This window comes from Globicephala melas, chromosome 4 (genome assembly GCF_963455315.2).
Source record: "Globicephala melas chromosome 4, mGloMel1.2, whole genome shotgun sequence".
Classification (NCBI taxonomy): Eukaryota; Metazoa; Chordata; class Mammalia; order Artiodactyla; family Delphinidae; genus Globicephala; species Globicephala melas.
Window position 1 is genome coordinate 75,888,607 of NC_083317.1, and position 21,288 is coordinate 75,909,894.

The following is a 21,288-nucleotide window of genomic DNA, read 5'->3' on the forward strand; positions in this document are numbered from 1 at the left end:
AATAAATGTTTTGTGAACCAGTTCATTCCATCAAAGAAATCTAAGATACTCTGTCTCTCCTAAGTTTGCCTATGGAGGTCAGGTCCAGTCAGTTCAGGAAGTTTCCTCAACTCCCCTCCCCATCATATAGTAATTGATAGCTTTGACTCTAATCAAGACACTTCTTTTCCAGAGAACAGCAAACTTCTAAGACAGCACTGTGTAATAGAAATATAATACAAGCTACATATGTAATTTAAACTTTTCTGGTAATCATATTTAAAAAATAAAAACAAACATATGAAATAAATTTTAATAATGTATTCAACCCAGTATATTCAAAACGTCATTTCAATATATAATCAATATGAAGCATTATTACTGAGATATTTAATTTTTGTGTGGTCTTTGAAATTCAGTATTTATTTTATACTTCTAGCACATCTGAATTAGTACCAGCCACATTTTAAGTGCTCAATGATCACATATGGCAAAATGGATATTGTATTAGGTAGCACAGTCCTAGGATGTTCTCATCAGATTTTCCTATCCTCTCACCAACCCTGTACCCTCAGTATATCTCAATTCTCTCTTTCACAGAACAGTCCTAAGACTAATATTGTTGACTGTTGGGGAATTTTTGGCTCTTCCCATGCAAATAGGACATCTCTGGCTTTAATAGTCACTTCTTTGTTTACAGCTTACACTCAGGGTGTTTGTTTCTGTGTGTGTGATTTTTTAAAAATTATGTATAATTGTTAATTATGTTGTATAAAATATACACAACATAAAATTTACCATTTTAACCAATTTTACAGTACATTTCTCAGTCCATCTACAAATGACCCAATTTTGTTCCTTTTTATGGCTGAGTAATATTCCAGTGTTTATATGTACCACATCTTCTTTATCCATTCATCTGTTGATGGACATATAGGTTGTTTCCATGTCCTGGCTATTGTAAATAATGCTGCAATGATGGACCTAGAGTCTGTCATACAGAGTGAGGTAAGTCAGAAAGAGAAAAACAAATATTTAGATTAAGACATATATGTGGAATCTAGAAAAATGGTACAGGTGAACCTATTTGCAGGGTAGGAATAGAGATGCATGCATAGAGAACGTATGTGTGGGCACAGTAGGGGAAGGGGAGAGTGGGATAAATTGGGAGAATAGGTTTTACATTAATACACTACCGTATGTAAAATAGATAGCTAGTGGGAACCTGCGGTATAGCACAGGGAGCTCAGCTCGGTCCTCTGTGATGACCTAGATGGGTGGGATGGGGGGGAGGTCCAAGAGGAAGATGATATATGTATACTTATAGCTGATTCACTTCATTGTACAGCAGAAACTAACATAACATTGTAAAGCAATTATACTCCAATAAAAAAATAAAGAACTGCGATCTAAAAAACAAATTCTTGAGAATGTAGACAAAAGGGCAGAGGAGATAGAAAATATCACAGAGTCCAAGATATACAGAAGAAGGAGTGAGAAGATATAATACTTATCTAACTGGAATCCCAAAGGGAGAAACAATTATACTCCAATTAAGAAAAAAAAAAAGAGTACATTTCAGTGCCATTAAATACATTCCTGTGTTGTGCAGCCATTACCACCATCCATCCCCAAAACTTTTACATCTTCCCCAACTGAAATTAAGTATTTACTCCCATCCTCCCTTCCCTCAGTGTCCAGCAACCACCATTCTACTTTCTGTCTCTATTAATGACTACTCTAGGTATCTCACATAAATGGAATCATAAAATATTTGTCCTTTTGTGCCTAGCTTATTTCACATAGCCTTAGTTCCTCAAGGTTCATCCATGTTTGTGTCAGGACTTTGTTCTTTTTTAAGGTTGAACAATATTTCATTGTATGTATATAACACATTTTGTGTATCTGTTATTTGTTCAACCAACCAAATGTGCTCCACATTTTGGCTACTGTAAGTAATGTTTCCTTGAACACGGGTGTACAAATACCTGTTCACGTCCCTGCTTTTTTTTCTCTTGGGTGTATATCCAGAGGTGGAATTTCTGGATCATACGGTAATTCTATGCTTGATTTTTTGAGGAACTCACCATATTGTTTTTCACAGTGGCTATCCATTTTAAATTCCTGCCAGCAATGTACAATGGTTCCAGTTTCTCCACCTACTTGCCAACACTTGTTATTTAATTATTTATTTTTATAATAGGCATCCCGAATTTGTTTTCATTACCATTTTTGGATGACATTAGGAACATATGGTAGAGGTGAAGCCAACCTGGATCTACATTAATATACAGAAATAACTTAAACATTGGTATAAGACAGTCATTTATACCATTTATTTGATGAACTGTTTTTCTGCTTTTATTAAAAACTTTTGACTAGGACCTCGAAATCCTATACTCCCATCTGGCTCTGCTACTACTCACCCTCTGACTTTAGGGAAGTTACTTAGTTTCTTTTATGTTTCTCGCCTACTTTATTCACCTGGTTATTGTAATTATCAAATGAGGTGGTCAGTTTACAATGGCTTTGAATATCCATTTGGGCAGGTTTCGGCACTGCCCAGCCGCATCCAGGAAAATCTTCACAGTCAAATGCCAGCTCGGGTTCTCTACTACAGTCTAGTCTCTCTGTGATCATTCAGTGCCTGGGAAGAAGTCCAAGTCCCAGTTAGGGTTAAATGTAAAATTCTGTCTGTCGGTACAGTTCATTAAAAGACGATTTGCCTATAAAAAATAAATAAATGAAATGGCTTTGAAAATTCTGAAATAGATTTATTGACGGGATTAAAGGTTTATTTAAGAGGTTATGATTGTGGTTATTGTGTACATCACAGTGATTTGGGTTTATGTTTTGAGCTTATAATGCACTTTATAGAACACTTATGCCTTCTTGTTTTCTTCTTGTATTTTGTGTCATCATTTTATTATGTACCATTCAGACAGAATAGCACAGTTATGGAGTGTTAATATAACTATCAAAGGAGGTTACATTCCTGAAGAGAAGTGTTTTGTCCTTTCTTTCTTTGCTTTCTAATTGGATCATGGTCTCTTAATTACACTTTAATTCTAAAACTTGATTGAGTTTCATACCCCTTTATTTGTCAGCTTCTTAAGTTAGGTAGTATTACTGGCATCTGAGAGTCTGTAAATAACAATGAAAATTAAAGCCCAAGAAATTAAATTGAATCTATTGGTTTAATTACTCTTAATTTTCCAGCTACGATATATAAGAAGATATATTTTTCAAAACCTGGAAGTTTATTACTCCATTTAATGGAAATATTGGAAAATTAGTGATTGAGTTGTCCGAGAAGAAGAGCAAGTTGCACATTTTGCTATGACACTAGTGAGTTTTGTTCTTTTTGAAATACTGAAAAATTTTAGATGCCAGTTTGGAAAACTCTACGGGGACTTGATACTAGGATGGTCAGCAGGGTTAAGTTATTTGAAAAGCTATCTGCAATGATAATTATAATGGCAACATTTTGTGTTGTCATAACTTAAGTATTTTATGTGTGAGAAATAGCAAAAAAAAAAAGATAAAAGTTAAAAACAAATGTCTTGAGTAGAATCTATGATACAAGGAAACAAAAAAGAAATTGCAACAGTAAGAAATTCAGATACAAAAACTATAAACTAGGGCTTTCCTGGTGGCGCAGTGGTTGAGAGTCTGCCTGCCGATGCAGGGGACACGGGTTCGTGCCCCGGTCTGGGAAGATCCCACATGCCGCGGAGCGGCTGGTCCTGTGAACCATGGCCGCTGAGCCTGCGCGTCCGGAGCCTGTGCTCTGCAACAGGAGAGGCCACAACAGTGAGAGGCCCGCGTACCGCAAAAACAAACAAAAAACAAAACTATAAACTATATTATTTAATGGAAATTAAAGAGTAATATTCTTCAAGTGCCTGTAAGTTGAAGTTTAAGAAATTTGCGTGTCAAAATCTATTGTGTGTATTTTTAAATATTTTTTTTTCATTCTTTTGAGGCTGATTTAGCAGTCAGTAGTCAGGTCTGGGGATTTTCACAACTGATTAGGTGACAGAGTAGAGAAAAACTGCTTTATGGCATCATATGAATAACTTTCCAACTGAATCACTTCATTACTTCTGAGTTCCCCTGTGCACTAACCAGTTATAAATACATGGCTATATTTTGCACATATAAACATATTTTTTAATTTGGGGGATTTTAATACTTGTGTATAACAGAAATATAGGTAAAAGACCTTAGGCTTGAGGAATTTCAAGATTTCAGTAGAATCTTAAGGATCTTCTGTCTTTTGTAAAAGAAAGGTAGAAACTTGAATTACCTACTGGCACCATCTGAAAATTACAGGATCAATTCTTTCTAGTTTCCTCTGTATACTTTGCTAGTGAGGCCAAAGGCAGTTAGTCCTTTGAGGATATCGGAGGGACCATTCAGTGCAGTAACTGAAATATTTTAAAATCTCACTTAAAAATATATATGTAGGGCTTCCTTGGTGGCGCAGTGGTTGAGAGTCTGCCTGCCAATGCAGGGGACACGGGTTCGTGCCCCAGTCTGGGAAGATCCCACATGCCGCGGAGCGGCTGGGCCTGTGAGCCATGGCCGCTGAGCCTGCGTGTCCGGGGCCTGTGCTCCGCAACGGGAGAGGCCACAACAGTGAGAGGCCCGCGTATTGAAAGAAAAAAATATATATATATATATATGTATGTATAATAATCGTGCACAATATACTTAACAAACATGTTTTATATATATTTTTTGTACTGGCTACAGTGTGGTTTTGCCAGCATCCGCATCACCTGGGCACTTATTAAAAATGCAGAATCTCAAGCCCACTATAGACCTTCTGAATCAGAGTCTTCATTTTAACAATACCCCTAGGTGATTCAGATGCACATGGACATTTAAGAAGCCCTACTACTGAGATGTTGGAAGAGACCTATCTCTTCATCACTGAACGAGTCTGAGGAGAAGCCTACTTGTAGCTTAACTCTCTTAATCTAGTTTTGGATTTAGGATATACCTTCAACCAAAACAATTTATCGGTATGTTCTCTGAAATCTTTTATTCATAATGTTCCTGAAGAGATCAGCTCATTCATTCTTCTTATACATCTTTGGATGCTTACTATGTGTCCATTAGACAGAGCTAGAAAGTGGCTAAGGATGTAGACCAGGCAGTGTGGCTCCCAAATTGGTGCTCTTAACCACCATGCAACATCTGTTTTATTCATGGCCATGCTCGGGTCTCCAGTTCCAGGGCAAAGCCCATCGGCAGAAGCAATCTGATTGGAAATAACATTCAGATTACCAAGGTATTGTAGTGATTGTTCAATAGATGGGAGTACGCAACTATTTGTTCCTAAGTCAAAGATAAAAATACCTCCTGATATTTAAGTAAATATTTCATATACTCATATACAGTCACATTTGTCTCACAACAGTAAAATGAATCTCTTTTAATGGACTCAATACGCTAATAGATCCTATCTTATCTTTGTGAATTGAAAAACATTTTTCTTTCTATGCAATAATCTAGCAAGAGCCACGATAATTCACAGATGACTAAGCTTTAGAGCCAGACAAAACAATAGAGATAAAAGGAAGTGTTTATACAGATGTGAACTGAAATCTCACGGTTGCATAATCACATTTCCTACTGATGAATAACTATAGATGAATACCCTGAAAGTTGGCAATAAATATTTCAATTTGATAAAACAATGTCATATTTCTTGCAGTAGGGTAAAGATTAGGATCATGTAAATAAGAATTTTTTCCCAAGATTGCAGGCTAAAGGCTAAAAAACAAAATATCTCTTTCTACCCTTTAAATGTTATACTCCCAATGTCTCCTCTAACTCTAGATGAAAATCCTATTATATAGGTTAGCAGACAGTAAAAACTTAAGCCTTATCTATACAGGAACAGAAACTACCCATGTGTTTGCCGTTCGGGAAGACTTAAAAGGTTGTGACTGATAGAACTAGAAGAGAATTATGTGTATCCATTAAATGTTTTAAGTTAAAACTCATTTTCACATAGGAAGAAGAGCTAGTGATGAGAGTGAACAATATTATGAAGTCAAAATTGAGCTGTTTATTGAGGCGAAATTTATGTCCACTATTGTAAAGAGTAATTAATGTGATTTTTGCCTTCCAGTGTGTATGTACAGAGAGCCATCACTACATGAGATTGGAGAAAAACAGGGGCGTTCGAGGAAAAGTTCCGGAACACCAACCATGAATGGAGGCAAAGTTGTGAATCAAGATTCAACATAGCTGAGAACTCTTCCCTTCGTCCCTCTCTCATCCCTTCCTTTTCTCCCCTTGCCCTTTACCCATTTCCTTCCAATAAATCCACCCAAGGAGAGGAAAATAAAATGGCAACCCAAGACCCAGTGGCTAAGATTCTGCACTCAAAATCTTTCTTTGTGTAGGATAAGAAAATTGAACCAAAGCTTGTCTGTTGCAATGTGGTAGAAAAATGCACATGCACAAAGATTAGCACACCTAAAAGCAGAGGAAAAAATAAATCAAGACTCCACAAGCATTAAAATAAACTGTGTTGTTATTAATAGAGGGCTAAATGTAATGAAAACATAACTATCATAAAGATGAAATAAAATTATTACCTTAAAGAAGAGGGTTTTGGAAAATTGAACTTACAAATCGATGTAATACCCTAAATACCTTAAACTCTGGATAATTCTCTGGTGTGTGTTTTGTTTTGAATTTGTATTTTCTTTGGACATCTGGAATTGACACATAATTACATTCTGTTTCCAGGATTTTTTTTTACCATGATATTGAACATGTATGAATTATAGATTCTTCTATTGCCTATAAGGTATATAGCCAGAAATCATTTAACATCAAGAAAACTTTAGAATTTTATTCTTGAAATCGATATTTAAGATTGTTTCATGCAAAGGATAGCCTTATGTTGAATTTAATGCTATTAGCTGATTTCATTCCTTCCTGAAAAGACTTTCAGATTCTCCTAGGAGAATATCATGTTTTTTTCAAAGGTATTAATTCAGGGGCTCATTTTTTTTCTTTAGCCATTTAGAAAAAAATTTCAGGTTTTAAGGCTGATGTAACTTTTAGGAATTCTTTGTCATTGCCATGCCCAGGCAGTGATAAATAAGTTATGTGCTCATACCATTTTGGTCTGATTTTTTTTACTTTGTGGACACCTTTGAGAGTATAGGTGCATGTCTAGCTGTCTCAGAGAGTTTTATACCATCTCTTGCAGCAGGAAAGAAGGAAGAGGGGTTTTATATAAAGAAATAAATCCTAAGAAATTGGTGAAAGCAAACTGTATTTGTCTTTGTACCTTACCAGAGTTTTCTGTATGTAGCATTTTCCAAACTTCAGCAAGGAATTGGGAAGCATGGCTGTGAAATTCCTAACTTACTATCTTATGAAGCCAGTGAATTGTTTGTTACTATATATCCTCATTTATAAATCTAGTTGAAAATCAGTCTGTCTCCTAGAGCATAGAATGAAACTTGTAATGTGCTGAATTTTCAAGGGGTATAGAGAAATAATACAGAATTAACAGCCATGGCTCCAACAGACAGGGTTGTGTGAGTGGCTTAAAGTAGTCCCCCCACCCCCACCCCAAAAAAAACACCTCGGTGTAAGACTAGGCAAATGCATATTAGGAATACTAAAGTGTTAGAAAAATGTTAGGGAAGAATTGAATGTTATACAATTGCCTTGGAAAAAAGTAGATCTACTTAGTCCTACAAATCAGGAATGGTGTAGAGACATCCAAATCAAAACAAAACTAAAGAGAATGTTAAAAAATATATGTAGATTTATGGATATTATCAATGAGAAGACTTAGCATGTTACTTCTCTTATAGCTCTACCGTCCAGCATGTATTGTTCCAAATACTCCCTAAAATATATACACTTTGCAGAAACTCTAGGCCCTCACTTCAATGACCTTGCCGTTGGTTGCTGTATTCTTTCAAAGTCACTGTAGTTTCCCTCACTCTACACAATCATTATTCTTCAATAGTGGTCCGTGTCCTTCACCAAGTATTCTGTTTCTGTTATCAGGAGGTTAGCAGAAAATGAAATGGAGGAATTTGTCTAACTGGTTGCAAAGAATAAAAGTTATGCATCTAGGCAAGGATTTTGAACACACATTTTCGAGAGACATTTGTTTAACCAAAATACTTGGAACGTAACACACATTTAAATTAAAGAGAAAAAAGGAATGTTACTCTTCTAGGAAAAGAATGCCCTTGTCAAAAGAAATACAGAAATACAAATCTGGTTGTATTTCTCCTTGTCACTCTTGATTCAACTTGATTATAAATGCACCTGTCACTTCCAGGACCAAACAAATCCCAAGCACAAAGCCTTATTTTCTTTGAAAAAATTAAAAAGAGGCTTCTACAAAATGGGTCACAGGCTCATTTAGCATAAAATGATTTGTGCTTTTTGGTCATATACACATACACACATATACATAGGCATCACAAGCTCACAAGTAACACAACTGACAGTTTCTCAAAGTGTTAACAATTATACTGATGATTTCACGACAATATATCTTATCTAGTTAAATATTATGGAAAATATGGTAGAGAAATGAATTTCCAACAAAATTCTTCCCTTTTTTTTCAATGGTTGTTCGTTTTTTAGCATCTAGACTCACATCTGTCTCCTTCGTGATAACACTGAAGAAACATTTCTAACTACCCAATTTGTATATTGTTTTTCTCCATATCATTTAAGCAAATGTTCACCACAATAAAATGTTTTGGAAACTTACTGTCAGAGAATAAATTGGAAACCTCGTATTTTTTTACACATTAACCTGACAAAAACTATGGTTTAGAACACAGGGTGAACATTTGCCTAACTGCTGCTTACTTTTTAAGTACATAAAACCTTTCATAGAAAAAGTCAGTATCTACTGTCTAGGTTTTTAAAATATTACCATATATACACATATAATTATCCTATTTCCTCCAAAAATATGAGTCAGTTTAAATAGTTTGTTTTCAGGTTTACTCCAAGTAAAATAATTCTTAACTTTGATTTTCATCATTCCAATTTCTGGGTCTCAATTCACCCATCACTTATTCTCATCACTTATTCAGGCTTAAGTAAAATAAGCCTGTTTTTCTTAAATGCATTGGGATAGTCTCAGGAAAATTATAACTTTTAGTAAAGCTTTGTAATTGGCTATGTAAATATAAGTTAAAATATGTTTATTCTAAGAGTCCTTATTGTAACATGTTTCAAAATCAGTGGACTTAAGAATGAAAACAAAACTGAGAATCTCACAAAATAATTTTCTGGTCAATATACCTTACTCGATGTTTAAGCTAGAAGTCAGAGGTATAGAAACAAAATGGTGCTGAAGTTCCATTTGCTAATTCAGAGATTTTGTGCTTCAGGAAACTGGAGGACAGCAAGCCAACCTATTCTTGATCACAGTAATAGTTTGGGTTTGGAATTTTACACATGAATTTCATACCACGTTTTTAGTCATTATGGATCAGCACAATAAAAAGACATCAATTTGTTGCAAACAATGATGCTTTATGGGCCTCATTCTAATCCAGATAGCTTGTAAAAGAGTTGTTCTATTTAAGAAAACGACAGTGCCATTGATAGGTATTGTATATAGGTTGGTGGTCCCGTGATGCCACTAGTAAGACATGAGGGTATTAAGACAAAAGTAAAGTGTGAAGACTGTCTCTTTGTGTATTGAAAAGCTTGAAGGTCCTAATTTGGGACCACTAATTCCCTGGCGGAGAAGCATGACTACATCAACAGTAATTGTTTTAAAACATGGACCCAGAAATAGCAAATCTACTATTCCGCCTTCATGGCTTTGTCTATAAGGCTGTGCTCTGAGAAGGTCTTCCATGATGTTGCACGACTTCATCTGCACCAGGTGAAACACATTCAAGCATACAAATCCCCTGCTCATTTTAATATCATAAAAAGCTGAGATTATTTCTCTGTCATAAAATTGTAAATAGCATTTTTTAAAATCAGAGTCACATTGAAAACAGTGGATTGTTCTACAAATATATATGTGTATATATACATATGCTTCTGAAATAGGATATATTATATAGGGTTTTTATTTGATTTGTGGTCTTTCGTCCTAGGTAATCAAAGCTTAAAGAGATTTGAAGGTAAAACTTTATATATAAATGTATATTTCTAATGATAGTATAAATGGCCACTTTATAATAAAAAAAGAAACAGGTGGGAACAATAATCAAAACACATGCTCCTTCAGAATGCTAGTGATTCTGAATCCCCTCTTTGACGCAGAGGTGGCTATTTTTTATTCCTAAAAAGGTATGTTAAAGAGCTGTACTTCCTGATACAGATTCCCTGATAAGTCATGCCACATTGAAAATTTGTAGCTGAGAGCAAGAAAAAAAAAAGCTAAATGCAGCTATTTTTCAGGACTTTTTTCTGGAACCCAAGTTAAAACTTCAATATTAAAAATCTAAATTAAGTGAAAATAGCTAATGTTCAGGGATGATACACTGAGCTTCAGTAACAAACAGAAGCAAAAATATATTTAACACTATGATAATAACATTAAGATAATGTCATAGTAGCAATTGCATCATTAGATGTTTTATTAGTTGGACAGAATTAGTTGGTTTGTCTTTGCTCCGAACACAACCTAAAGACAGTGGCATTAATTTTATTTTTGTTCAAAAGTCCAAAATATACTCCCACAAATAGAACTGGTTTTAGCTCCATTACAAGGTTAAATGTTACAATCTTAAGAAATTATTGAGCCCGAATTGTTTAATAAACGCATTGTGTGAGAAACTGAACAAATTAATGTTTTGTTTTTACATTAAAGCACAGATTATTCAAAACATTGTTTTTTTGAGATCAGATTTGTAAAATGTTTATACATCACAACGTTCCTCAGGCAAAAAGCGATTAAAATCTTGAGATGCTCATGCATGCAGAGAAAATACTTGCACTTTTTTTTTAAACATTAAATTTCTTTGGGAGTCTCTTTCCTTTTTAAAATGTATTTAACATATAATGTGTCAATGAAAAAGTGCTGTGTCTCATAAAAAGAAGATCAAAACCGGATTTATGGATGGGGAATGAGTCAAAATTTTTATTGAACACTGATGTCAAAAGTAAAAATTACTTCCTAATTATGAAGCTACTTGTGGTAAACTTAATAACTTGCTTTTTGAGAATTAAGAACTAGAAGACATTCATTTGTTCATAATTTACTAACTAGTCACTTCCTTGAGTTTAGGGATCATAAACTAAATTATGCTCTCAAAAAAATCCAAGAAGGCTAGACACAAATAATGTAATATCCAAAGGTAAGTGCTACCATAGGTGTGTTACTAAGATTTAATAGACAACTGATGATGCAACAATCAATCCTAGATGAAAGACAGGGATTGAAAAGCAGATAGATATTTACGGAGTAATGAAAAAACAACAAAGGGTCCCTCCAGTAGAGGAAATAATTTGAAGAAAAGTTGTGGAGAAATGAAAAATACTATTGATACTTACCTGGGAAATACTTGTGAATGAAACAAGGAATGAGTGTTCAGAGGAGGAGGTGGGGGGAAAAAACTGAGTTGAGATTTCATAAAAAGTAAACGTTATTCAAAGTTTTGTCACTGCACTGCTTGGATGGGTTTGAGCCTCTGTGTCTGTTAGGATGCTTCTGTTTGCTCATATCAGAATCCCCCAAACCAAAGCAGCCCTTCATCGTCTAGAGGTTCCCAGGAACATCACCATGGAGACTTAATTTGTCTGTAGTTCTCTCAGCTCTACCCACTCCATGTTTAATAACTTCCCTCTTGGATTTCGGAATTCTTTTACAAGTTGCAAAACTTCACATATTTATATCATCTAGTCTCTTACAATTGCCCAGAAAACATCTCCTCAAATCTCCTTGGCCCAGTTTGGGTCATGTGTCCATACGACGAACCACCGTGGCCAGGGATTTGAGATGTGTTGCCTGCTTTAAATCAACCAGGGCCTTTTCTTAGACTTCTAGGTTGGATGTGCTTCCCCAAAGATACAGGTCTGCATAGATGAGAAGTGACTATTTGAGTGAAATTCAGAGTCTATTTAGCAAGAGGAAATGGAAATGCATGCTGAGTAGCAAAAAAGGCAATTTTCCATTATCTGTTAATGAATGTATTTCCTATCACAGCTCATTGGATATTCTAAAAATTGGCAGAGAAATGCAAATACTGATAAATTAAAGCTATAGTCATAAACCACGGGGGACAGACAAAAGCACTGAAGCTTCAATTCCCGAAGCATTATTAAATGTCTTCTATGCAAAAGGCACTGTGTGGGTCACTGAGGAAGATATAAAGAGCTGCAATTTTAAAGAAAAGTGATGCACTGGGTAATAACTCAATATACCTGGTATGTCCAATGCTTTTAAATGACTGTCAGAGGACTAGAAAAAGCAGCTTGCTATTCTAAACCAGAGGTCTATGTCATATCTACTTTTTGGTACCTAGGATTAGGCCATTACAAAATTCATCTCAAAATAGCTTTCAATAGTCAGTCCAGGTCCTAAATTCAGGGCTATTTGGTACTTCAGAATCACCTGGGATAGCCATACATAGCATTCTTGAATTTTCTCTACAGATTATAGTGTATGTTTGAACACTGAATGATGGTTAAATATATTAATCTCTCAAGCAGCCTATTCCATTTGGGAGCAGTACTGGTGGTGTAAAATTCTTTCTTATATGAAGTAACTTGTTCTGTAGCATCTACCATTGTTTTAAATTTCACTCTCCAGGGCTAGTCAATGTCAATTTAACCCTCTACCTACAAGAAAGTCCTACAGATATTTGAAGATCATTGTATTTCTTTATCATTCTTCAAGTATTCTTTACTCATGTGAAAGATTTGCAGAGATTTAAAATATTTTGTTTCTGTACCATTCTGTTTTATTCAGAACAAATTTTATTAATTTGTAATGCATAATCCAACGTGGTATTCCTTATATAATCTAACTGGTCAAGACATTCCCTCATTCTTGATATTGTAACAATAGTACATAAGATTGCATTTGTTTTTTGATGACCTCATCAAAAAAATTTTAACATTCCAGTTCATTTCTATCAAAACACCTAAATATTTTTTTCACCTTTTCATCTTTATGACAAATTGAGATGGAAGTTTGTTAATAGACTAAGAATAATTCTAATCTGGTCAAGTCTTTGAGAAGCATAAACTCCAAATATACAAGCTCAGCACTGTCCAGATATACTATAAAATTTCCATTCAATGATTAAGCATGGATCCTCTACTTAATTTTGTGTGATTATACCTAACTTTGTGTGATCAGGTCAGTCTGTTTTCAGGAATTAACCACAATGCACTTCATCTTCTCACCTCACCTGGGGCAAGGTTTTAGAGCTGATCATTCTCATGGAAAATCTTATCTTAGGAAATATGTGCTATTATAGAAGATACATGGTTTGGCTCTATTTTAAATTCTCTCTCCTCTTTTTAGTCTCCATTAATTTCATTATCTATCTCTCCAATAATTACATTAATTAGACTTATCAGAATCAGTTTCTCATTGATCTCATTATGTTATTCTGAAAGTTAAATCTTTACTTATTTGTTTCAATAATAATTTCCAGATCTCTTCGAATTTCTATTTAAAGTTTTCTTCCCTAAGTCAACTTGCAGTGTTCTGGTGCACACTCTAAAAACTTTCTAAGCTGATAAATCTCTGAAGCTTTAAGAACCTGAGAGTGCTTTTTGTTTGCCTTTGCCTAGGAAGGACAATTGGGTGTGCATCAAATCTTTGGTTTATCTTCTTCCGTAAAATTCTCCTGATTTTCCGTCAACATCCAGCTTTGTTTTTTGCAGAGGAGATAATCTACTCTATTTGAAAGCAACATGAATTCTCTGAGCATGAGCTTTCACAATTATTTTTCTTGGGAATTTAAAATATTATTGGTATTGTTATTTTTCTAACACTTTTTGACAAGCTTATCTAGAAGATAATATATCTTAATCACTATGCAATGTCTCTTACAATTATACTCATGTATTAGCCTTGTCATTCCATTGCAATTTGTTGTCCTCAAAAATATGTCCCTGACCCAGAGAAGCACACACAGACAAACACAAGAACAGAGTAAGAGGAGGTCTTTAATGTATGAATTACACGTCAGCCAGTCGATGCTTTCGCTTGTCTCTATCAACCACATTTTTATCCCTTGCATCATCATTTTCCTCCTTCTATCCAGTTCCAGATTATCTTACCACTTGGATGACTGACTTAGCTCTGAACTAGTTTACTTCTTTAAAAAATTAAATAACTGATATAACCCCCTAGGACAGTATTTGCCACATAGTAAGTCTTTAATCAATTTATTATTATTATTATTATTATTATTATTATTATTATTAGCTACGTGGCGTGCAGGATCTTAGTTCCCTACCAGGGATCGAACCCGTGCCCCCTGCAGTGGAAGCGTGGAGTCTTAACCACTGGATGGCCAGGGAGGTCCCAGAGTTTACATTTTTTTCACTAAGTTTTTGAGTACTTATTTTTTTTGGTCAGGTAACCCTGGAATGCACTATCGAGGATTCTGCTGGCTCAGCATATCTGGTTAAATAGGAGAACGGCCAACACAATACCCTTGTTTAATGGTCTTCCTGAGGTACAACCCACTCACTATTATCAGATAGCCTGCACTGGCACATCTCAGCACACATGCAAACTAAGCATGAAATTATGGACTAGAATGATCTTGACCTGCTTGACTAACCTGCTCTCCAACTTAAAGCCTTGAACTATTTCTGACCTGGCTGGGAAAAAAAAAGACTGTTGTCTGTTAGAATACAGACAATGCAATTGTCTGAGGACTTGCAGGTGGCTATACACTTCTCTGATGCACAATATGTAGTTATCTGGAACTTGGTTCTACAAGCAGGAACTCCAGTGGTTAGTTCTACCCTCTTCCTGCCTCCCCAACCACTGTCTCTACAACTAGACCTAAGTTCTGGTCAAATGTGTGTATCTGGCTTCCAGGTGAAGGAGTCCAACAATTAAATCGTCAATCAGACCACAGAAAGTGATTTAATTTTCAGGACTTTTCCATCTATTTAAAGGAATGAAGGGACCTATTCAGTTTCTATTATAGGACCTCTTCAGTGGTTCTTTAATCCTGGTTGCATATTAGAATTATCTAGGCTCACCACCCCTCAAAATCCAATTGCAATTGGTTTGGTGAGAAGACAGGTGATTCTCATCTGTAGGGGTTGCAAACCACTCTACTCAATAAACTCCTAAACAAAAATAACTAATACTTATTAAGTGCCTATTCAAGGCTGGATGAATCTGGATTTCTAGACAACTTGTAAGTTGTAAATATCAATGAGGGTTATGAGCAGAAGACGCCCTTTCTGATGAGACTTAGACAATTTGAAATGCAGATGCTACTAGATGCCAAGCCACTGCTATGTCCCTGCCATATTCTAGCACTGCCTAATCTCCCAGAGAGAGTGTTGTGATATATTTAGAGATTTCTTGATAAGGAACTTGGCCTTATATTAAATACTTGTCTATGTATCTGGAGTTGATTCAAAGACAATTAGTTCTGTCTGAGTCCAGAGAGATGCTTGTTTAAACAGCCCCATTTAATGGGTGCTCACTTTCTACACAAGATACTTGGATCTAGGTGAGGTCAGTAAGTGTGGCTGCTGTCTTGAAATAGTAGCCCCAAGGACATCAAGGACATCCATAAAATATCTGGACCTTTATAGAAAAATGGCTTTCCTTGCCTCTCCAATGCCATTTTATTTACGGCAAACATCCTAAGACAGGCTTCGCCGTTACTTGGAAAGAAGTTCACTTTTCTCTGACAGTGCAGTCCTAGCTATGAGATATCTTTTAGTGTTCTGCTCTGGATCAGACCATCAATTCCCAGGACAGAATTAAGTTATAATAGCTTTTTCCATGCTTTCACTCAGAGCACTCTGTCCCCTGAAAAAAAAATTGTCACCCCTGATATTTTGTTCTCTGCCCAGCACTACACTCTAGAAACCAAGTAAGAGGTAACATGTGACTCTTCCTATACTACATGTACACTGACTGACCCTGACACAAGAAAAAGAGTTCTCTGTATCAGTTAAAGAAAGCCAAGTAATTCAGTGGTGTTTGTTTCTGTTTGTTACTACGTAGCCCATCTACCCTGTATTTCATTTGTCCTTGCCCTTATCTTTTCCATCAGAAACACAGCTGTTTCTGATTCTTCCAGCTCTGTTTTTCTTTCTCAAGATTGCTTTGGCTATTTGGGGTCTTTTCAAAATATACTACAAAGCCACAGTAATCAAGACAGTATGGTACTGGCACAAAAACAGAAATATAGATCAATGGTACAGGATAGAAAGCCCAGAGATAGATCCACACACCTATGGTCACCTAATTTATGACAAAGGAGACAAGAACATACAATGGAGAAAAGACAGCCTCTTCAATAAATGGTGCTGGGAAAACTGGACAGCTACATGTGAAAGAATGAACTTAGAACACTCCCTAACACCATACACAAAAATGAACTCCAGATGGATTAAAGACCTAAATGTAAGACCAGACACTATAAAACTTAGAGGGAAACATAGGAAGAACACTCTTTGACATAAATCACAGCAAGATCTTTTTTGACCCACCACCTAGAGTAATGGAAATAAAAACAAAAATAAACAAATGGGGCCTAATTAACCTTAAAAGCTTTGCACAGCAATGGAAACCATAAACAAGAGAAAAAGACAACCCTCAGAATGGGAGAAAATGTTTGCAAACAAAGCAATGGACAAAGGATTAATCTCCAAAATATACAAACAGCTCATGGAGCTCAATATCAAAAAAACAAAAAACCCAACCAAAAAATGGTCAGAAGACATAAATAGACATCTCTCCAAGGAGGACATACAGATGGCCAAGGGGCACATGAAAGGATGTTCAACATTACTAATTATTAGATAAATGTAAATTAAAACTACAATGAGGTATCACCTCACACTGGTCAGAATGGCTATCATCAAAAAATCTATAAATAATAAATGCTAGAGAGGTAGTGGAGAAAAGGGAACCCTCTTTTACTTTTGGTGGGAATGTAAATTGATACATCCACTGTGGAGAACAATATGGATGTTCCTTAAAAAAACAAAAATAGAACTATCATATGGCCCAGCAATCCCACTACTGGGCATATACCCTGAGAAAACCATAATTCAAAAAAGAGTCATGTACCATAATGTTCATTGCAGCTCTATTTACAATAGCCAGGACATGGAAGCAACCTAAGTGTCCATCGACAGAGGAATGGATAAAGAAAATGTGGTACATATAAACAATGGAATATTACTCAGCCATAAAAAAAGAACAAAATAATGCCATTTGCAGCAACATGGATGGAATTAGAGATTGTCATACTGAGTGAAGTAAGTCAGACAGAGAAATAAAAATATAATATGATATCGTTTATATGTGGAATCTAAAAAAAAGGGTACAAAAGAACTTATTTACAAAACAGAAGTAGAGTCATGGATATAGAAAACAAACTTATGGTTACCAGGGGATAAGGGGGGGAGAGATAAACTGAGGGATTGGGACTGACATCCTAAATGCCCATTGACAGATGAATGGATAAAAAAGATGTGATACATATATACAATGGAATATTACTCAGCCATAAAAAGGAACAAAATTGGATCATTTGTAGAGATGTAGATGGACCTAGAGTCTGTCATACAGAGTGAAGTAAGCCAGAAAGAGAAAAACAAATACCGCATATTAACGCATATATGTGAAATCTAGAAAAATTGTACAGAGGAACCTATTTCTAGAGCAGGAATAGAGACACATACATAGAGAATGGACATGTGGACACAGGGGGTAAGGGGAGGGTGGGAGGAATTGGGAGATTAGGATTGACATATACATACTACCATGCATAAAATAGATAGCTAGTGGGAACCTGCTATAAAGCACAGGAAGCTCAGCTCTGTGCTCTGTGATGACCTAGATGGGTGGGATAGGGAGTGAGGTGGGAGGGAGGTCCAAGAGGGAGGGGATATATATATATACATATAGCTGATTCACTCCATTGTACAGCAGAAACTAACATAACATTGTAAAGCAATTATACTCCAGTAAAAAAAAAAAAAAAGAAACACAGCTTGTCAAGGCTCATAAGCCCCCTTGACTGTGCCCCAGTGATGAGAAAAGGAGAGTTAGAAATTCACATCAGGTTGTCCTGAGTTCCAGTACTTAGAACCTGCTGAATGCTAGGAGTGCATATCAAAAGAATCTACCTGGGAACCAGCTCACTTTCCCTGCCCGTGCCAGAGTGCCAGCCAACTTTTTTCAGGAAAAGCCTGGGGAAACTTGGTCCTTTATTATCAACAGAAGGAGACTGGAAAGTGGGTCAGACCTAGTATGGTCACTATAAAGCTTAATGCCAGTTCATCCTTCTTGGACTCTCTCCTAGTATGGTGATTGGTTTTTCCAGTGGATCTCCAAGTAACAAACTCCCCTGGCTCAGGCTCAGGCTCAGGACCCCCATTCCAGTGAGCTCTGAATTTAGTGCTGACAGGATACAGCCTAGTTGTCTCCATTCTCTCTTTCTTAATCTCAGCAGTATCCTAGAGGGCTGGAATACAGTATTTGGTAAAGTAGTAGGTGATGATACCTAGAAAGTTAGAAAAACTCTCATCTAAATCTGATTGCTGTAGGACCTTGTACAAGTTAATTCCCCTCTATATCTGTTTCCTCATTGTAAAATGGAGATAGTTTGCAGAGCAGGGATTAACTTGATTGTCTAATATTTCTTATCTATCCTGAAAATCTGTGTCTCTTGTAAGTATGTTTTGACCATTTGAATTTAATGTAATTACTGATATGTTTGGATTTCGGTTTACTATTTTATTATTTGCTTTCTGTTTGTTTCCTCTGTTTTGCATTTTGGTTTTCCCTTTTCTGACTTCTTTTGGACTCTTTGGTGGTTTCTCTAGGGATTACAATATAAATATTATAACTTATTACAGTTTATTTGCAATTAATATTTTACCACTTTGCATGGAATATAGAAACCTTACCACCACAGAGATTCCTTTAGCCTCTCCCTTTATATTATGGTTTTCTACATATACCAAAATCCCTATCAGACAACATTATAATTTCTGCTTACAACTTGCAAACATATTTTAAAGAATGCAAGAATAGAATAATCATTTTGGGTACACTTACCCAAATGTTTGCCATTTTGTTGTTCTTTCTTAATTTCTAATGTTCTGGATTTCCTTCTGATATTATTTCCCTTCAGTCTAAAGAACTTCCTTTAACAATGTATTTAGAGCAGGTCTGCTGGCAATGGATTCCCTAGTTTTCCTTCATCTGAAAGTGTTTTTTATTTCATCTGTATTCCTGAAGCATATGTTCATTGGATATAGCATTTTGGGTTGACAGTTATTTTCTTTAAAGCTGTAATGTCACTACTTTCTGGCCTCTATGGTTGTTCTCCTATTGAGAATGCATCATTTTTCTCTCGGTGTTTTTAGGATTTTTTTTTTCTCTTTAATTTTTAACAGTTTGATTATATGACTGGAAGTGAATTTGTTTGTGTTTATCCTATTTGGAATTCACTGAGCTTCTTGAAAATGCAGGTATAGTTCTTTTGTGAAATTTGGGACATTTTCAGCCATTATTTCTTCAAATACTTTTCCTGCACTACACTTTTTCTCTTCTCCTCCTGAGGCTCCAATGACATAAATGCTGGATTTTTTTGTTATGATCCCACAGATCTCTAAGACTCTTTTTACTTTTCCAATCATTTTTTTTTTCTCTCTCTCTCTCTCTCTCAATCTGATTCAATGTTCAGATTGAATCACTTTTATTGGTTTATCCTCAAGCTCATTGATTATTTCCTCTGTCACCTCTATTCTGCTACTGAGCTGGCCAATGCAGGTTTTGTTTTTGTTTATGGTTACTCTGTTTATAAGTCTAAAATTTCCATTTGGTTCTTGTTTATATCATCTATTTATTTGGCATGATTTCTATTTTTCCTTTTGTTTCAAGAATCAGATAATTCCAACATCTTTGTCATCTCACCAATGGTATTTTGATTGTCTTTTCCCATGCAAGTTGAGATTTTCCTGGTAGTTCATATGCCAAGTAATTTTTAAACTGAATCTTGGACGTTTTGAATATTATATCATATATGAGACTTGGGTCTACTTTCAATCCTATGGAGAATACTGACGTCGTTTTTATAGGTAGTCAAACTGATTAGATTTAGACCTGAAGTTTCAACAGCTTCCTGAATTCCTGATTCCAATACACTTTTCAAAACATTCACATGCTCTTTGGATCTGCCCAGTGTATATGCCACTTAGTGGCCAGTCTTGGACATGAACAGTGGTGTATCTGTTCAGTTCTCAAAGTCTTTTGTATGCTAAATAGTATCAGATCCATGTGTGCACAGTTTGGGAATGAGTCCAATGCTTATAAACAATTATTTGGGATTGATTTCCTGAGTTCCTTCCTCTCCATAACATCTCCATACTTTCTGGTTCTTTGGGACTCTGGTATTTCATCCTTCATTTAGATAGCTGGGATTTTAGTTATCTTGCTCTGCAGTGCACTTCTGAAGTATGCCCACCTCTCCAGTTAAACAATGGAAGGACACACAAGACAAAAATCAACAATGGTTGGTCCCACTTTTTTTTTTTTTTTTTTTTGCGGTACGCGGGCCTCTCACTGCTGTGGCCTCTCCCGTCGCGGAGCGCAGGCTCCGGACGCGCAGGCTCAGCGGCCATGGCTCACGGGCCCAGCCGCTCCGCGGCACGCGGGATCCTCCCGGACCGGGGAACGAACCCGTGTCCCCCGCATCGGCAGGCGGACCCTCAACCACTGCGCCACCAGGGAAGCCCCTGGTCCCACTTTTTTGGAACTACAGCTCCTCTGCTGAAGGTAGAGGAAGACTCTCCCACTCAGAGATTTGGGTTCTGTGGGCTCCCATTATACCACGTGATTTTTTAGGAACTGGGCCTTGGTAGAACAGAAAAAAGAGAGAAGACTTCAACGAGGTGTTTCCATACTCTCTCTAAAAATGTGTATTCCCTTTCCTGCTCCTTGAGCCAGTACTATAGGGCTTCTCCTGAGCTCTCTCTGTCTATTCCTTTGTGCCCACTGCAGTGTTGGTTGAGGGATACTGGAGAAAAAAAATGGTAAAGTCACCACCGATTCATCAGTAAATCAGAGACATCGTCTCCAATTTGCCTACTATTTTT

At 36.2% G+C, this 21,288-nt stretch overlaps 1 protein-coding gene across 3 annotated transcripts in view; it reads left to right on the forward strand.

The window, feature by feature from the left end:
- FGF12 (fibroblast growth factor 12) overlaps positions 1 to 10,935 on the forward strand; it is a 566,332-nt gene extending 555,397 nt beyond the window's left edge. For all 3 annotated transcript variants that reach the window (XM_030860642.2, XM_060298290.1, XM_030860652.3), the window contains one exon: positions 6,125 to 10,935. In XM_030860642.2, coding sequence (XP_030716502.1) covers positions 6,125 to 6,243 — 119 coding nt within the window. In that variant the 3' untranslated portion in view covers positions 6,244 to 10,935. The remainder of the gene's footprint in view (positions 1 to 6,124) is intronic.
- The last annotated feature ends 10,353 nt before the right edge of the window (positions 10,936 to 21,288 follow it).